The sequence below is a fragment of the Armigeres subalbatus genome, chromosome 2 (assembly GCF_024139115.2).
Source record: "Armigeres subalbatus isolate Guangzhou_Male chromosome 2, GZ_Asu_2, whole genome shotgun sequence".
NCBI lineage: Eukaryota > Metazoa > Arthropoda > Insecta > Diptera > Culicidae > Armigeres > Armigeres subalbatus.
This window is the reverse complement of record NC_085140.1, coordinates 187,523,361-187,543,369: the sequence shown is the minus strand read 5'-3', so window position 1 is coordinate 187,543,369 and position 20,009 is coordinate 187,523,361. Positions and strand designations below refer to the sequence as shown.

Below are 20,009 nucleotides of genomic sequence, written 5' to 3'. Positions count from 1 at the left end.
GAAGCTCCTTCATTAATTCCCTCGGGAGCTCCTCCAAGAATTCTTCCGGGAATTCCACCGAAAGTTCCTCCAGAAATTCCTCCGGACATTCGTTCAAGAAATCCTCCCGGAAGATTCTCAAAGAATTCCTCTAGAAGTTCATTCAGGAATTCCTTCGGAAATTACTTCAGGAAGTTGCTTCATGAATTCCTCCGGAAGTTCCACTAACACTTGCTATAATCTTCGAATTCAATAAACTCGAATAAAAAAAGCTGAGTAACGAACGCTGAATAACAAATGATTATGGTGACCAATTTTGATAGACCTAAGTGGCCACCGGAGATCCTCCAGAGGATCCGGAACATCCGCAGAAATGTTCAATTCATGGAACTCTTCCTAAAAGAGCGCGGTTTTCCAAAGGTTTTCATTATCGCGCTCTGAGTAACAAATGATTGTTATGACCCATTTTGATGGACCTAGAGATGTCGTAAATTAATCGATTACTTCGATTAATCGATTAATCGTTGTAATAATCGATTAATTTTGATTAATTAATTTACCTAACGATTAATCGATTCAATAATCGAGAGAGATCGAGAGTAATCGATTTGTTACTAATCGATTAATCAGGATTTTACGACATCATAAGGATGTCGCAAATTAATTGATTACTTCGATTAATCGATTCATCGTTGTAATAATCGATTAATTTTGAATCGATTATTATCCAACGATCAATCGATTCAATAATCGACAGGAATCGAGAGTAATCGATTAGTTACTAATCGATTAATCGGGATTTTACGACATCTCTAGATGGACCTGGGTAGCCATCGATGGTCCTCCAGAAGATCCGGAACGTCCGTAAAAGAGGTCAATTCATGGAACTCATCCTAGAAGGGCGCGGTTTTTTTCCATAGATTTTTATTATCGAATGCTGAATAACAAATGATAATAGTGATCCTTTGTGAAATACCTGAGTGGCCACCGGAGGTCCTTCAGTAAATCCGGAAAGTCCGCAAAAGAGGTCAATTCATGAAACTCATAATAAAAGAACGCAGTTTCTTCCTAGCTCTTCATTATTGTACTCTGAATAATAAATCATCTGTTAAAGTGGTCAATTTCTCAACATTTTACACATCTATGAGAGCCTTGGAAAATGATCAAAAAAGTTGTCATTTTATTGCAAGGCACAATATTTACAAAAATAAAAAGAACGACTAAAATTTTCTAAAATTTTTGTGACGAAATCGGATCGAAAACATGATAAAATCGGGTCAAAAACGTAATAAAATCTGTGGAAGACAAAATCGGGGTGTGACAAAATCGGGTCGATACTGTATAATGAGGCTAACACGATGATACTTCTATAGAAGTATATATAGAAGTATATAAGTATAGAAGTATATAAGTATAAGGCATATATGCCCAGAGAAGTCGAGCGAATTACCAACCCGAAAATTTCCTTTGAAGCCACGACTCTTACCGCACGGCTAAGGAGGTCCCGCAAAAAGCATCACAACAACCTTCTTGAGATGATCAATGAGTAGAATAACAAACAGTTTACAAAATATCGTGCTCTAGCAGGAAGACTTTCAAGTATTGACCAATCCGGAGGAAATTTAGGAGGATATCCAGTGGTCACTCAAATCTATGTGTATGGATCACGAGAGGGCCTTCACTGGTCATTCAAGTTCAAAATGAGGGTCACGTCAATAATGTCTTCCTCAGAGTGCGATAATAGATTTTTTTTAAAACCGTGCTCTTATGATTCGAGTTTCGTTAGTTGGCAACTTTTAGGGGTATTAAGGGCATTAATCATGAAGGACCTCTAGTGGCCACCACTTTTACGGTCGTTCCGGATCTTCTGGAGGCCCTCCAGTGGCCACCCAGGTCCACCAAAATAGGTCACCAAAATCTTTAGTTATTCAAAGTACGATAATGAAAAGCTTTGTGAAAGCCGCACTCTTCTAGGGAGTGTTTCATCAATTGACCTCTTTAACGAACGTTGCGGATCTTCCGGAAGACCTCTGGTGGTCACCAAGGTCCATCAATATGGGTTACCACAATCATTTATTACTCAGCGTTCGTAAAGGAGAAGCTTTGGAAAAAACTGCGCTACATATTCTATGGTAAGTACCATGAATTGTCCACTTCTACGGATGTTCCGGATCTTCTGGAGAACCTCCGATGGCCACTCAGGTCCATAACAATGGGTCACCATAATCATTTGTTACTCATCTTTTGAAAACGAGAAGCTTTGAAAAAACCGCACCCTTTGATGATGAGTTTCATGAATTGACCACTTTTACGGACGTTCCGGATCCTCTGGAGGGCCTTCGGTGGCCACCCAGGTCCATCAAAATGGATCACTACAATCATTTGATACACAGCGTTCAAATGGGTCGCCACAATCATTTGCTACTCAAAGTACGATAATGAAAAGCTTTGTGACCGCACTCTTCTAGGATGAGTTCCATGAATTAACCACTTCTACAGGTGTTCCGGATCCTCTGGAGGGCCTCCGGTGGCCACTCAAGTTCATTACAATGGGTTATCATAATCATTTGTTACTCAGCATTCAAAAATGGAAAATTAAAAAAAACGCGCTTTTCTATGATAATTTTCATGAATTGACCACTTTAACGGACGTTCCGGGTCTTCCAGAGGGACACTGGACCGTGAAATAACTAGAAATTGTGTTTATCCATGGAAATTGACAACGGCTACATTCTATTGAGATTATTGCTACGCAAATTTATTAGCATTTCCAAAATCACCTTTCGAAAAGCAAGATATCACGCCAAAAATTGGCTTAAGAATCTATATTCCGTTAAAATCGATTACTGGGAACCAGAATAGCGAAATTGTAAAAATTCGTCCGTAACGACATCCGCGGAATATACTTTCAATTTGGTTTCGAAAAGATTAAGAATCGGTTTGAAAATGAACTTTTGGGAGCGAATTCAAGTTGGGGTCATTTTTGACCCGCTAATGCACTATGTGTCACTTTTTTGATGTGGCGTCCCTATAGAGGTCGCTGAGAACTTGTTATCACACAAAAATTTTCGCTTACGCTTCTACGGAATGCGTAACCAGCTTAGGTCCCGTAACATGCAGACGGCAACGAAATTTGATCTGCATAAAATTCTGATTCTACCAGTGGCTATTTACGGACATGAAGCATGGACGGGCCGAAGAGATTCCTAGATTTTCGGTCCAAAAGTACTGCGTACAATACTAGGTGGGAAACTAGAAAATGGTATGTTGAGCAGAGACATGAATCACCACCTGTATCAAGTAAAATATTATAAATCGTAAAAAATAGGGAAGACTTCAGTGGGCTGGTTATTTTGCGCAAATGTCAGAAGAAATAATAGAACCATATAGAAGCCGTCAACTTTGTGGAAGGCCACGAACACGCGATGGAATCGGACCTGGAGATTCTAAACGTTTGGGAAAACTTGAGGAATGACGCCCAAGATCGACTATTACGCTGCCGTGAATCGCACATTTGTCCCATATGAATAGGAAACCCAGCAAAGATGGGACAGATATGCGATTCACGGCAGTATGGAGCACTACAATACGCCATCAGGCATAGGTGTATCGACGCTGTAGCTAATCAGGATACAGGATACATTTTTGCAATCTGCGTCACGTATCAGGTGAAGCGTTTCGCATCACTCGATAGTCGGTACCTTACATTCTAGTCTCACTCGATTCATTCCCTTCGGGATGTAGAATAAGCGCAAATTAATCTATAGATTAAAATGCCCCAAAATAATTCAGTATATCATGGTATATCTAAATTAAAATCTGGCATTCATAAACAAAATTATCTTGAACTCAAGATATGAAAATCCTTTAAAAAGGATTTAAAATGAGTAAAATTTTCACTTTCGTTGAAGGTAATTTTTACCTTTCACCTTATCTAAGGCACTGAAGGTGACCTTACAGGCAAGTTCAATACCATAAACAATTTAAAATGTGATAATTTCAAGTAATTTAGTCCCTAGTTAGTAGAACACTTATCAATTCGTCTCAGATTACCTTGGAAAGAGCACTCCATTTTCTCCTTTTCCCTCATCTCCCGGTTCTCGTGCTGCATCTTTTCCATCCGTATCAATTCACCATCCATGTCAAATTGTTCCAGTTTTCAAATATCGAGCCAGAGCCGCGCATCCGTCGGGCATAGAGCTCCCTCGTGTGATCCTCCATTTGGTATAATGACGGCCTCCCACAGGGTAATCGAACTCGGTATATCGATCGAGTAGGTGGAATAACTTTGCGGCCTGTCATCCTCGACCGGTTCCAGTGGATCGTCAGGCTACAAGGTTGAAAAAAATTAACGTTCTATAAATGAATCTTCTGACAATCTTACCTCCGAGTGCACAAGCTCTTGAACGATATTAGTTTGATTATACCTTCCGAGGAGTAGTTCCCGTTAATTAATTCGGACTTTAGCTCCGTACATTCGCTCGTTTGAATTTATAACCGTTCTCCTTGTAGTACTCCTCTTAAGAAACATAATCAGTACATTTTATAAACTCCATCTTCTTGCCGTATGTATACGTATGTCTTACGTTTACTGAAAATTAGGACCATAAAAACTCATTCCTTCAACAAAACAACAAATCGCACTTGCTTCCGATCCGCTATGTAAACCTTGACTCGGTGCAAATCCTTATTTTCCTCTCCTACCGTCTTACAGTTGAGCATCGCCTTCATACCGTTCTTATGGCTGATCACCATCACTCCATATTGTTAATCCACAGCTTACCAACGAATTCACGTTACACCACGAGTAAGCTTAACCAAGTTTCGGAAACTCAACGGTTCCGGTTCCTTTTGGTTGAATGTCTAAACTTTTGCCATAGAATTTAAGCTTCGGGTAACAGGTAAATAGATCCGTGGAATGAAAAACCGTCTGCTGTGCGGAACGTCGAAATCGGTGGGTGATGCAGTACGAATACCTATTATACGGAAACGATTAATTTATAGATGTTTGAATAATTGTAACCGATTTTGTTTATCACTTTTTTTTAAACATTTTCTTCACTGTCACAATTAAATTAACACCTTAGAGTAAAATCAGCAGTGATTCAAATCGTTCGGGGCTGTCAGTTTGAATATGAATCTGAAACATTGAATTTCCCAGCAGCTGTTCTAGATTCAGTTTTTATACCAGTCAACTGTCAAAGAAATAAAACTGGTATAACGCTCCGTTCTATTTTCTGCAGATTTGAACCACGATTGAATCACGAGATTCAAATATTTTTCAATTGTTTTGGTGTATGGATGCGTCATTTTATCTACGGATCAATCCACTTTGCAATTCCGACGCCTTTCTTGGCAGTAACATAATGATTTCAATTAATTGAAAATTTGAAAAACATGAATAGAACACTGCTGGGGAAACCAGCGAGTTTGTTTTATTTTGCTCCAGATGCAAACTAGAATAGTGGTCGAAAATTTAGAATCAAACTGAATCACTCCTGATTTCACCCTCACAATAATAAAATATTGAAAATTTACAAACAAACATGGTGCACCACCGCTTGTGCTGATGTCAGTCAGTGTTGCGAGTTCGGTTGCGAGATGTGAGATTACATCCATTCTGTGTAATAAAACGCAATCTGTATAGAACCAACGATGTGCATTTATTTTGATGTAATTTTAACTTATCTCATCATTTAAAATTACACATTTTATGCCTAAAGAGAAATGATGATTCAGGTTTTATGTAATTTTAAGAGTGGTGTAATATTATATTAAATTAACGTTATTTAGCATAACAAATTTTGGTTACATCGTGTATTTTAGTAAATCGATACGATTACGTCGACACGCATTACATTTTTTGTTGCTGTGAATATATGTCAAAAAATGCAGCTTTTTTACCCATTTTTTAAAATTGATTTTTGTTGAAAATGGGTAAAAAACTCTCATTTTTGAGAATGGAGCTAGAATGGAAAATAATAAAAATGGGATTTGTTGCAGTTTTAAAGAATAGTACAACAAATAAAATGCTCAAGCTTATTTATTTATTTCATACATTCTAATAATATGGGTTCATAAATACAATGATATTCTTAAAAATCCTAGCCAGGATCCAGGCGTCCCTCGTCGTGGTTTAATTGAATCCATCTGTTTCGATCCTGATAAATCAAAAAACACAATAGGGATTTTTGATATTCAATTGAAAATTATTTCAAATACTTACGTTTAAGCTTATCCATGGTTCCCACGTATAATTAGGTCACAGAGATCCTTTGAATTTCTGCACCGCTGCAAAACGCAACTGGCAGCTAAATTTGATTCAAAAACTTACAAGACTCTTTTCATCCACTTATGGGTTTACAAATAAACGTTTTTTAAGTCGGTCAACATTCTCAAAATGGGTGTTTTTTCACCCACTTCAAGTTGTCAAATTTTCCACATTTTCTGACAGCTTAATACAAGATCCTAAAATGGTTATATTTTTACTCATTAATGAGTTTACGAAGTTATCCGTGTGGGACTAACTTGCTACTATATAGGGATCCTATATTAAGAGATGTGCGAATACTTTTGCAGACGATTTAGCAACGCTGTTACTTTTGTAAACAAACGCTGCCAGCACTTGCCGCAGTGAAAAATGTTTAGGCTTGCACATGACTTTACATTCGAAGACACCTTTTGATTATTTTGTCTATCCTCTAGCAGTGCATTTTCGCTAAAATTAAAGAGCAATACGAATGAACATGATATAACTCATAAACTAGACTACTTTTACTTACGAAAGCAAAACAAATTGTTTATTCGATAAAACTTTTCATAAAATCTATTTCACCAAAATCGCAATACCTTTCGATCTGCAACAATAACGATGTTCATTTGGCTCAGATTTTGACAGCTTTCAATGCTCGATTGGCTCAAGATGGCCGCTTTCGCATATCTCTGAATGTAGGATCCCTACTTGCTACTAACTTTTCTCACAAGTCATTTACAATTATGTTTTCCATATAAACATGTAGCCCTCAAATGACCCGAAAACTTTTTCTAATAGGTTATTACTTTAAATATGATATTGGCGGCGTGAGAGCCGAATTAGTGTCAGATGACATTAATGTCATGACATTCCGTGACATTTTTTTAATCTCGCTCTCATGGCTCACACTTTGTATATCAGAGTCTATATATAGAGTTGCGCAAAGAGGATCTGCTTACACTGATGCTGAATGATGCTCATGTTATTATGTTGGCAACTTGCATTTTTGTTCAAGTTTCTCCAAGTGACTTTACGGGAGTGTTTAGTTCTAAAGCTTTCAAATTTGAAAATTAGGCTTCCTATAGAGTGCAAATAAGTCAGTTTCTTGTTGCTACTTTATTAGGGGGTGTATTAAAGTGTTTTTACTCTGCTTCTAAAACAATTCTAATACTTTTTAGTTCTTGTGTTTTGTTTTGCCATAATATTCATTAGGCGATAACAATACTTTCCGCCTTACCAACAAGTATTTGTTTACTTTGCTCGATAGGTAGACGGTTTGACAGTTCAATAGGTAGATTTGGCTTCACTTTTTGCGCAACTCTATATAATAGACTCTGTGTATATCTGTTCGACAAAGTTCTAGGACCCTTTAAAGTACTACCAGCCCGGTGGCATCCCTATCTCACACAATAGGTTTGTTTTGCAGCCAACATGGCGCGACCGTATCCCACTGACAGTTCTGTATCCTAATGGAATCAAATGTGATGTTTGTAAACAAAACACATACTATCATGAATTTTACACTGAGATGTTGGCTGCAAAAACATGGCGTCGTGCCACCCACCTGAGTACTACATGTTAATCAAAAAATCCGAACTGTAAATGATTTTTGGAAAAAGTTATGACGAAATTAGCAATAGCAATTAGGGTCTCGCCGACATTTCTCACCAACACGAACGCGGGTTCGTGGTTGCAAACAATCCCATTTGATTTTTGCCGTGACAGCTGCTCGTGGTTGCAAACAAACCGAGTAAAAGTGTGAGTGAAACGTGCGTGTACGTACACGATCGCTGAAAGCCTAATGCCATGACATTTTATGACATTTCCCATCACTGCATGGGCGTAGGATGAAAAAAAGGTTTTGGCTTTGCGGGGGTAAAAACCCGAATAAAAAATATTATTGTATTTTTCACGAATGGTTAGATTCGCTCGACGAAATTCAAGAGTTGTCAATTTTGTATTTCAAGGCATTTTTGACAACCTTTTTATAGATTACCTTGATCGTCAAGCACGTGGTCGGTTGAGAACAATGGGACTGAATGTAAACATCGAAGCACCAGCTGGTTTTGTTGTGTAAACATGATCAGCTGGAGGGCTGAGAACAATGAAAAAATATGTAAACATGAGGGGGCTTGCGGCAGCTGTCACGATCTTCAAGTGAAATGCGCACGGTAGCCAGCAGCGAAATCTGAGTAAGACGAAATTTTTATCATATAAGTCTAAATGGTGAAAAAAATCGCGATATAGAAAAACAATACAATTTATTGTAACATCACTATAGAACACAATAAATTTACAATAGATTTTATTGTAGATGAAATAATAGAAATACATTAGAATGTATTGTTATGAACCATTCATTAAATGGACCAATCAATTAGCAAAAACTGCCGCTATCAAATGAACAGATTGCGCCACGCGAGACATGTTCTGTCAAACACACATGAATAGAAATATGCGTATACAGTGCCGCCGTTTTTTTGATGCGGTGAGTGCAAAATGTGTTACCTTGATTGATCCATTGTAAATTAAGTTTTCGCATTAGAACGTACGGGTTGTTAAGTGTCGTGATTTTGTATACAAAATCTGAGATCTTTTCATACACTTTTTGTCAAACAATAGAGTGTATCGTAAATATATTGTTGAAATATCCGAAGAAAACCGTTCAAATTACATTAGATTGAATTGTATATTTTCAAAGTAAAACAATACGATATTGGATTTCATACACAGAAAAAAAAATCATTCATCAAATTGAAAAATACGTGGGTAAAATAAAAAGTTGCCTGTGTTCTTTTTCGTAGAGAGTTCCGTATGCTTATGAAAAAAGTACAAACACTTTTGTTACATCCATGTTCCAAAAGTGGTTTGTGGCTCTGAAAAAAAAAGTACAAAACTTTTAAAATACAGTAGACGTTCGATAACTGCAAGTCATTTAACTGCAATGCTTTTTAATTGCAATTCGATAGTTGCAACAGTTTTGCAGTTATCGGACCGCTAAACTTCAAACTGATGTCAAACTCAATGACAGCTGCATTGCACTGCACATTTAGATGCATTTTTATTGCATCTGACGTCGATTGACAACCGTTTGACGTCTAGAATGCGTTGCAGTTATCGAACGGCATTCGTTAACTGAAAAGTAAACATTTTGCAGTTATCGAACGGCTACTGTAATATGGTGGAACAGTCAAATCAAAATAGTCGCATTTGGCTGTTACTCTGTTACTGAATTTAAAGTTTATTATTTTTAATTTGAAATTAAGTTTTATTTTCCCCTAAAAAGTTTTTTCATTCCTCTATTTATGATTTCTTTTGGAATTTAAATAAATTAATTTTAAAATTTATTTCATTTTACGTACCCGCAGAAAAATATATTGTAGAAACAACAATATTCCGGTTTGAATTTAACATTAAATATTATTAACTCAGGGCTAATAAATAATATTTATCTTTTGAGTCAATCATGAATATTGTTGTTTCTACAACCAAAACATTTGTGTTGTTGTGAGTAAATTCAACAATATTATTGTTGAAATAACTGTCACTGTACTTTTAATTCAATATAATATACACGATTGATTCAACAATAAAATATTGTTGAATCAATAAAAATGTATCCGATTGTATGGGGTTATTATTTTGAATGTAATGAAATAAAAATAAACAAAGCAATGTTAAAGCGCACTAATTTATTCATATTATTATTGTAGTTTATGTAATATCACTGCTAACACTGGCATAATTCTTTATGCACGGACATGTTGATCCACATGACTGGAGGAACTTCCAATGGCTGACAAGATGATTTCATGATTCCTGTATTGATCAAAAACGATGTGTTAATGTCACAAATTTCTAAAATAAATATTGGCTGTGAATTTTACCTTGAATTTCGAACTTCCATCTTTCTGCTGCAAACTGTTAATTTACTATTAAATACTGTTAATTTCACGCTATCGTTTTATGCTTGCGAGTGTACAGAATATTTTGTTCATGTTTATTAGAGCATCATTATCGGTCGCGAGCATTTTAATCACCCGCGCAGCGCTTTCATTTTAGTTTCGTCACTCGTTTCCGTATCGGTCACTATTTTCGGCTTTCAATTTGGTTGCTGTATAGACGAATTCAAGTAAAAATAAGAAGAAAACACACGACGGTGTTAACTTTGACAGATCCTACAGCACAGCATAGGAAGATCATTTTAAAATGTTTATAATAAATTCTAGACAAATTGTAATTAAAATCTGATTGATGTACGATACGAAAAAAGTTCTGAATTACATATTCGGAAGCTTATTATCTTAATTTTTTGAATATTTTCCAAAAATGTATCTATCATACAGTTCGGAACTATTTCCGTATCATTCTTCAATCAGATTTTAATTACATTTTGTCTAGAATTTATTATAAGCATATAAATATATATTAGGGTGGCTCAAAAACACTTTTCAAATTTTTGATGGGTCACCCTCTTATTCGGTTCTATTTGATGCCCTGATGCTCTGGACAAAATTTCAGCCAAATCGGTCAACGTTTGGGCGGTGCTAAACTCGTTAGAAGTTTATATGAAAAAATGTATGCAGAAACATCCAAAAACAGTGATTTGCAGTTGGACGGCACAATTTACGGTGAAGAACCATGATACTCATTCAGTTCTTGTAAAATAAAATACAGAATGTTATGCTGAAAACCGCGAGAAGATTAGAGTTTATTACGCAAAGATATTAGCATTTTACTGGAGTGTTGTAGGGGTGAATTTATTTCTTTTCAAGGGTAAAAGAAACGAAATTTGCTCAAACCCCACCGCAGAGAAATGCTAATAACTTAGCCGGGCAAACTCGAATCTTCTCGCGGTTTTCTATAACATTCTGTACTAAATTCTCAAGATCTGAATGAGTATCATAGTTCTTCATCATAAGTTGAGTAGTCCAGCTGCAATTTACTGTTTTGGATGTTTCTGCATACATTTTTCCATATAAACTTTCAACGAGTTTAGCACTGGCCAAACGTTGACCGATTTGGCTGAAATTTTGTCCAGAGCATCAGGGCATCAAATAGAACTGAATAAGAGGGCGGCCCATCACAAAATTGAACAAAGTTTTTCCCATACTAATTTGAGCCACCCTAATATATATCAAAAATACTGTTTCCAACATAAAATACGCACACTATTACATGTGTGTATACGTAACGATATGATTGCATTGATGCCGAATTCTTCATTATTTTGTATTTGAGTTGAAATATAATTAGGTACAAAATTGTTGTTTTTGTTGCAGTTTTCCATCTTATCAGTTCAATTTAGTGTTTGTCATAATTTATCTTTCGATATAATTTATTTTACAAACATAAGAGTTGAATTTCACAATGAAAGTTCATTCAAGCATTTTTAAATAACATTGCACTATGGTCCAGGATACAGATTTACCCAGAAAGATGAATTTTACGCCAAAACTATATTTTTTAGAAAAAACTGTTGTTCTACAAAATTGTTTGAAATAATAAGGCCATCATTATGGTTCTACCAAAAAATAGGGTGGCCCATCATATAAAAAAAATAGAAAATATTTTTTTTATTTCTCAGAATATTGACATGTTATGTTCTACAAAGTTGTAGCACAGCTAATTCCAATCAATTTTGCTAAAAAAACTTTTTCTGTAGCTCTGTACTTGGCTGATTTAGAGCAATTTTACCTAATTGGATTAGGGTGTACCTCAAAAACAGTATTTTGATCTAATTTTTTTGTTTTAGATTTCTCAAAAGTCGTCTTCAGGTGACTTTTAGAGCTAAAAAAATGCAACTTTGATGGGTAAATATGCACAATATCTTTTTCCGATCAAAAGTTATAATCATTTTCTGTAAAAATTACATTTTTTCATATGTTGATATCTCCGGTTAGGGCAGACCAAAAATATGTTTACACGGCATCTAAAAGAGAAATTAATATTCTTCATTATGTCAAAAATTGGGGATATGTTATTTTTTATCTCAAGTTTCACCAATTTTACTAAAATCAGGTTTTTCAAATAAATTGATATAACTCGACAACGGAAGAAGATACAGACGATATTCTTATAGCAAAACACGCGTTTTGAAAAGCCCCAAAAAGTCTTCAGAAGGTGACATCCGTGAAAATATTTATGTTGCTTATTTACGCAAACTACCATTTTCAAATTTCGAAAAACCTTCAAGGACACCCCTATAGTGTCTGTTTTGTGCTGAGTAACTTTGAGCGGCAGTTGAGTGGCATAAGGGGCTAGTGACACTGAGTGACCATTGTGATAGTGTAGGTGGAATAAGCAACTGACGTGAATCACATTCGAGAGTACAAACACAACCGTTATATTGTACGCAATCAGCCGCCGACAGTGCAACGCAGCGAAGAAGAGGGCATTCATTGGAGTGAAAACAGTCTGCGACTGAAATTGTGAACGAGTGCTCGCGTGATTCGTTTCGTCCGAACGCCGTCGTCGTAAGTTTTTGGTGGAACGCCATTGAATGGGCCATTGATCGCCATTGATTTCGTTGTTGTGAAATATTTTCGCTCCTCGGGACATACCAAGTTGGGTTTATTGTGATTCTAGTGAAGTGATTCGATACGAGAAAGTGAAATTTTAATGCGGAGTTACAGAGGAAAAGTGACACTCAAAGTGAAACCCTTGGCGCAGAAAGCAGTGTATCACTTTTTGGGATCGAACAAGGCGTTGTCGCACTGGTGTTTGCGTGAATAATGCTTATGACTGGATTAGGGTGTCCCTAAAAATATAATAAATTTTGCTTGATGCTCAATAATTGACCTTTCCATAAAGAAAATTTATTCGCTCAATCAATTCTTTATTTTATTTAAGATCAACTTTCTCAAAGTCTTTCTGACGCCTAATCAAGACAAAATTTTCAAAACGACTTATCTGGTTTTGTAAACAAAGATTCAAACGTCGATTTAACGAATCTGATAGAACTTTGAGGCAAACCAACTCCCTCAACAGGTAGCCAGAACCTTCACCTACCTATTGTCAGTGTTTATTTGCGTGGATAGCCGGGATAGGATTTGTTTTCATCGGGAAACGCTTCCCGATGAAAACAAATCCTATCCTTCCTATGTGCTTGAAAGAGAAAAATGATTAGACGTCTGCAAGCTCTATTGTATTTTGTTATACACGTTACGCAAAAGTTTTGGATTTTCAACGATCCTCGCTTTGTCGCTATTTTTATATTAAACCTCTTAGTTTGCTTCTTAATCATATTTCGGTGAATTTTGCTACAATTCACTAAAATCTCAACAGCAGAATTGTTCGGTAATTTTTTCTCCAAATTTTCGGCGATTTTTCCTTTGTTCAATTGTCAAATCACCAAAAATCTGTTAAATTATTCACCGAACAGTTCTGCTGTTGAGATTTCGGTGAAACTTTACAGAAATCTGCGATTTATTTTAAGTGTGATGTTAACCTGCCAGTCGATTTTTTTTGACGTAGGACTTACGTCTTTCTTTACTATACTGGGTGTCATTTAGATTTTTGGAAATCGAGAGCGTTACGCTGGAAGGGAAGATTTCAAACGATACTAGCGCCTTTATCTTTCGATAGATTTTTAATATTTATATATCAATCGACTCGGACACTATCCAGCAATTTGCCTATTTCATTGAAACTTAAGATTCTTAACGATAGACTATTGAAAATTTCAATTCTTGCCAAAGCCAGCAAAAATTTCATATGTAATCAATCCCGTGCATTCCTAACACGGACATCAGAATGCGGTATGTCACGGGCCTTCGGGTCTAAAGGAAGATTTTCTTCGTGTATAAAAGAAGCAGTGCCTGCCGTGTGCGAGTCATTACAATTTGTGACAGCAACGCGTACTGACGTGCTTTTTGCTCGCGCATTGTTCGTTTCGTTCGTTCGTTCGCTGTGTTTGTTTACGTACACAGCATGCAGTCGCCAGCAGTAGAACTGCCGGTGGGTCTGCGAATATGCATGAAAGAAGTGGGCGCATTTTTTGTCATTCTGTGCTTGATGATGGTCGGATGCAGTGGTGTCGGTTGCGATGGATGCAATCAAAAAACCATTTCCAGAAGAATATTTAAATAAAAATAATCTTATTCTTTGTTTTTCATTTTCTGAGAAATTAAATTATTAAACTTGACGTAGACTTGAAGTTGGGAAACAAAACATTGAATATTTTTTCGTTTACGTATTAGCAGTACCTCCTCTATTTTAGTAGGGTTACTGCTCCTTTACTTGTTTCTTATTGTTGTGATTTTTTTCAGCAGTAAGCAAAAAGAAGCAACGAAATTTGTGCTGTAGGTATTTCTTTGTTTGGTAAACGGGTTCCCCTAAAATAGCACATTTTGCCCAAGTCTCGAAATTTTATTAATAGAATTTTAAAACTTCAAATACTATCAGCATTAAGAAATCTATAAATGCCCTACATTTGCTTAAGTAAATAAGGGCTTAATAGTTAGAAACAAAGCAATTCTAATTATGTATTTATTTATTAGTTTTATTTCCAGAAGCTTTGAATAAACATATTGCTAATAATTCTACACAGCATGGAAGTTGTCGTTTCCAATATCAATACCTATAATCAAACTCCATAGATCCAAAAGTTAGAAGTCAAATGTAAATACGTTGCGTTTATATAAGTCCTACGTCTACTCGCGGTTATGGTTAAAACATTACCCATTGCTAGTTTTTTCTGCAAGTCAACTACCTTATCATAGTCAGGGTTAACGTAATTCCATTCAGCGATGACCTAAGGGTCTGTCTCATTTGGAGAATTAAACTTAAAAGTGACAGTTCGAAAATTAGCAAATAACCCGGTCATATGAATGGCTGGTGCTACCCAGCAATTCCAATAAGACAGCGATGCAAAACGATTCGATATCTGTCAAAAGTAATCTTGTTCTGCGAGCAGGGTTATTCGATAATTATGGAAATGTCACTTTTAAGTTTAATTTCCGTTTAATTCTCCAAATGAGACAGACCCTAAGTGTATAGTAGTAATGATTTGAAGAAGATTTCTGTAAATACAATTGGACGATGACGACACCATCATCGCCAATCGAGAATTAAAAGCCAAACATCATCACTGTTGATTGCATTTCATTTGAATTATGTTTTAAATTTTTTTACGCTGTCGATTGTAATTGAAAAATTGCCACACAATAGTACAAATCTGACTATGATTTATTAAAAAGACAAATGTTATACATTACGCTATGCGCTTATAACATTTCAAGACAAAATTTTCAAAACGACTTATCTGCTTTTGTAAACAAATATTCAAACGACGATTTGACGAATCTGATAGCTCTCCCACGCAAACCAACACCATCAATAGGTAGATGAAGGTTTCCGCCACCTGTTGATGGTGTTGGTTTGCGTGGGAGAGCTATCAGATTCGCCAAATCGTCGTTTGAATCTTTGTTGACAAAAGCAGATAAGTCTTTTTGAAAATTTTGTCTTGATTTCTTATAGATTCGGAAGAACATCTATAGTCTGAACAGTAAATCAGTAAAAGAAAACAGTAAAAAAAATGTTAACCTTCTTTGGAGGTCTCCAACACATTAGTAGACAATAAAAACCTTGATTTTTCAATAACTAAGGGGTCATCCACAAAGGACGTCACACTTCTAGGGGGAGGGGGTTCAGAAGAGGGTTCTTAATACAAAAAGTGTGACAAAGGGTGGAGAGGGGTTGAAAATCGCCAATTTTTGCTTGAGGTATTTTATGGTGTGCTGATATGTAGTGCAAGATAAATGATTCAAATTTAAAAGCCCCAAATTCAAATTTTACTCGAAAAATAGGACTAAATTTAAAACCGATTTCAATCAAGTTGTAATAATAATTTATTGTCGTGCAACATTCAACTAAAGCAACAAATGTTTTAAGTATTGTCAGATTTTCTGGATATGATACACTGCGCGGCGTTTGTAATGTTCCCAAATGGGTACTTGCACAAAACTTCACGCGGCGAATGACTGTCGAAAGGTACGGCCGCGCCAGACGATACACCGCAATGCTATTCACCCATAAGAATCAAGTAAACGGAGTGCAAAAAGCGCGGCCGTACCTTTCCTGAAGGGTACGCCGCGTGCAATTTTGAGAAAATCAGGCAATATTATTTTGAAATCAAGCATCATAACAACATAATATTTTTTGGGACACCCTAGCGTGGGTCGCGTCTGTGGTGCTCCGGATAGTGTCATCGTTTATGCTGCGCTCATTCAATAACTCCGGATTGTTTCCTATTGGCTCAAACAGTGCAAATTAATTATAAGGGCGGTGGCTGTAAAGTGCTAAGTGTGTTAAGGAGTTAAAAGGAAACTTCAGTTGGGGCTTCAAGACGGTGACAAAGTGCAAAAAATAGCGATCGAGAAAAGAGGTACCATTTCCTCTCCCTCAAGCAGTCGACACACAAGACTATCATCATCAGCACCCAAAGCTGTGCGCAGCCTGTCTCGTCCCCTACCGTTTCATGAAAATACTATCCATCATTACTCTTACTATACTTTTGTCTTTTGCTGTATAGCTCTTCTATCTCGTGTGTGCGTATTTTTGTATCTCGAATCTAGAAGAAAATAATCAACAGAAAAGGTGATCTCGTTTACGTAAAAAAAAGTGTCCAACCCCTTGCATGTGTGCTGTCCGGCAATAAAGTAATGTGGTGTTTTTCATGCGTTTCTGCTCCAGCTAATTCAGGTATTTTTCCCAACGTCTTCTATCACACTTCTCTATACACAAATGAACAAACGTTTTACCAGATTACGCATATTTTCGATGTTGTGTCTTACCGTCCCTGATGGTCTAATTACTATCTAGTAATTGTATTAGCTATACAATCTAAATGTATGCGTTATTTGCTTAACTCTATGTGTAGTATGGTCGTAAACGTCATCAAATTTTGCTTACCAATATAGATTGTACGATCTTTATGTATTGCTTACTCGTTTCTACTGCTGCTGGGTTTAATAATTAATCGTATACCTAGATGTAAACACGCCATATAAGTTTGGCAGGATTTGGGCCTGAACGACAAAAATAAACAAAACTAGGACTAGGCCTGCAGTTTTCATTGAAATATTAATTTGATATCTATATGTATGTAACTCTATATCATCGCAGGTATATGTAGCTCGATGAACAACTCAATTATATTTTTGTGAACTGTATCGTGGAGATAATTAGATTTACGTTGAAAATAGTTTTGTATAGCAACTTTATTCATCACTAGGGTGCGATGTATATCCCTTCGCCAAATAAAATCAGAAAATCCCTTCTGGACTGCCATTTACTGATTGTTACTTCGCTAGTCGATTCTGGTATTCAACTCTTCACACGTTCGTTACATAGCCGGTATTTATTCAAAGAATAATTCTCAAAAAGTGTCTCACGTTGTATTTACATACTGATAATTTTATCATTCTTACACCAATTTTTGGGAGTTAAAAGCAATCCAATTGAAGGTTCGAAATGGAAAGTATATGTGTATGAAATGAAGTGCTTTGGGAATCCACTTGGCGGATTAACTGCACTTGGCGGATTAACAAGCCACGTAGCACCGTTCAAAGTAGTGCTTTGTTCAATCGAACACTTTTACCTCATATTACACGCTCTGAAAATTGACCTAATCGGCTGTTATCATTAAAAAACATTGCTGTCCCTTATTGTAAAAAAAATCAAATTCGATTTTTTAGGAGTTATTGACATGCATTAAAATAAATACAAATGAATGTAGATCTATTGCTGAAAAAATAGGATCTAACCCCCAGGTGCTATGTTAACTTTCCTAATGTGAGTCAATCGTTTATAGCCTATTCAGATTACGCCATTAATTAAGATAATTATCGTGTCAAATATTAAAAGATTTTTTTTACCTGATTTTATTTGCTAATTATCCAATACATGCATTCGTCTCATAGACTAGGTGTTCCGTGTTTTCTCAACACTTTTTATTTTATTTTACGAACTTCGTTTCGCCTAAAATTGATTTATTCTCTTATTAGTTCTCGAGTTATGCAGAAATTTCTGTTTCATTTGTATGGGAGCCCTCCTTTCCAAAGGAGGGAGGGGTCTCGAGCCATCTTAAGAACCTTCCCCGGCCCCAAAAACCTCTGCATACAAATTTTCACGCCGATCGGTTTAGTAGTTTCGGAGTCTATAAGGTTCAGACAGACAGGAATTCATTTTTATGTATATAGAAGAAGAAGAAGAAGAAGAAGAAGATATTAGGGTAGGGCGCAGTTGTATGGAAAAACGCAAACTTCGTCCGATCAAGTGAGATCAAGGTTTTTCTGAATCGTTTTGGGACCCCAATCAACTGTGCAAAATAGGGGCTCGATTGGTTGCGATTTCGCATGCCGCATCGCGTTTTAATATTTCATGGAGATTAGTATGGGAAAACGTATTTTTTTACATTTTTGCTATTAGCGGCTTCAATTTATCATCAATCACGTCACTCAATACGTTAGCATATAGTCTGGAAGATGCCGAAAGACTTTGCCGAAGAAGATACATAGCTGGAAGGTCTACAAAAAATGTTATTTCGTTTTGAAAATTGATTGTTCAAACCATATGCAAGAAATCAATATTTCTGCCAGCACTGCCGGACGACCTATGGTTATCGAAGGGCAAAACCCATCTTCCTTCTTGTCGGATTTTTTTCTTTGTGAAATGATTCCGGATAACTCCCATTAGCTCTAAAGCCGTATAAGATCAATTATTTTAAAATAACACTCAGTTAAATTATTGGTCTACGTAGTACGGCAGCGCTGGCAGAATAAACGATTTTTGCATATGGTTTGAACACTCAATCTTTTGAATCGTTTTACCTTTTTCGTGGACGTTCCAGCAACATGTCTTCTTCAGCAAAGTTTTTCGGCATCCTTTGGATCATACTTTAACGCAATGTGCCACTTGGTTTACGATGAACTGAAACTTCTAGTAGTAGACATGCAAAAAAATTCATTCTCCCATACTAATTTCCATACAAACTTCAAACGCGATGTGGAAAGCGAGGAAGCAACCAATCGGTCCCAAATTCTGCACAGTTGTTCAGGACCCAGAATGGCTTCTAAAAACCATTGATTTGAAAAAATGACCATGACGCCCCACTCTAATATATATGTATATAGATTACCAGACGTACTTAAGGCCGGAGTGGCCTGTGCAGTACACAAAAGTCTTCTCCATTCAGCACGGTCCATGGCTACACGTCGCCAACCACGCAGTCTGCGGAGGGTTCCCAAATCGTTCTCCACATAATCGATCCACCTTGCCCGCTATGCACCTCGCCTTATTGTGCCCGTCGGATCGTTGTCGAGAACCATTTTTACCGAATTACTGTGCGACAATCCGGCTACGTGCCCGGCCCACCGCAGTTTTCCGGTTTTCGCGGTGTGAACGATGGATGGTTCTCCCAACAGCTGATCTAACTCGTGGTTCATTAGCCTCCTCCACGTACCGTCCGCCATAGATGGTACGCAGCACTTTCTTTTCGAAAACTCCTCCACGAGCATCGTCCACGTCGCGTGTCTGTAGAGAACTACCGGTCTAAAAAGCGTTTTGCAGATAGTCAGTTTGATATGACGGCGAATTCTATTCTATCTAAGCGTTTTGCGGAGTCCAAAGTACGTACATGGCATGACGAGTCTACGAATTTCTCTGCTGGTATCGTTATCGGAGGTCACCAGTGAGCCCAAGTACACGAATTCTTCAACCACTTCGATTTCGTCACCACCAATACAAACTCGTGGTGGATGGCTTAACTTGTCCT

General features: G+C 36.8%; 1 protein-coding gene and 1 pseudogene across 3 annotated transcripts in view; one reads left to right on the top strand and one right to left on the bottom strand.

The window, feature by feature from the left end:
• Positions 1-4,138: 4,138 nt before the first annotated feature.
• LOC134209435 (oxysterol-binding protein-related protein 2-like) lies at positions 4,139-5,598 on the bottom strand (annotated as a pseudogene).
• A 6,964-nt stretch (positions 5,599-12,562) lies between these two features.
• LOC134211396 (ras-like GTP-binding protein Rho1) overlaps positions 12,563-20,009 on the top strand; it is an 80,284-nt gene continuing 72,837 nt past the window's right edge. Inside the window, exons 1-3 of one of the 3 annotated variants that reach the window (XM_062688206.1) lie at positions 12,601-12,708; positions 16,408-16,619; positions 16,767-16,936. In XM_062688206.1, the coding sequence (XP_062544190.1) occupies positions 16,897-16,936 (40 nt within the window). In that variant the 5' untranslated portion in view covers positions 12,601-12,708; positions 16,408-16,619; positions 16,767-16,896. Of the gene's footprint in view, positions 12,709-16,407; positions 16,620-16,766; positions 16,937-20,009 lie in introns of all 3 variants that reach the window. The other 2 variants (XM_062688205.1, XM_062688208.1) reach the window with 2 other exon arrangements.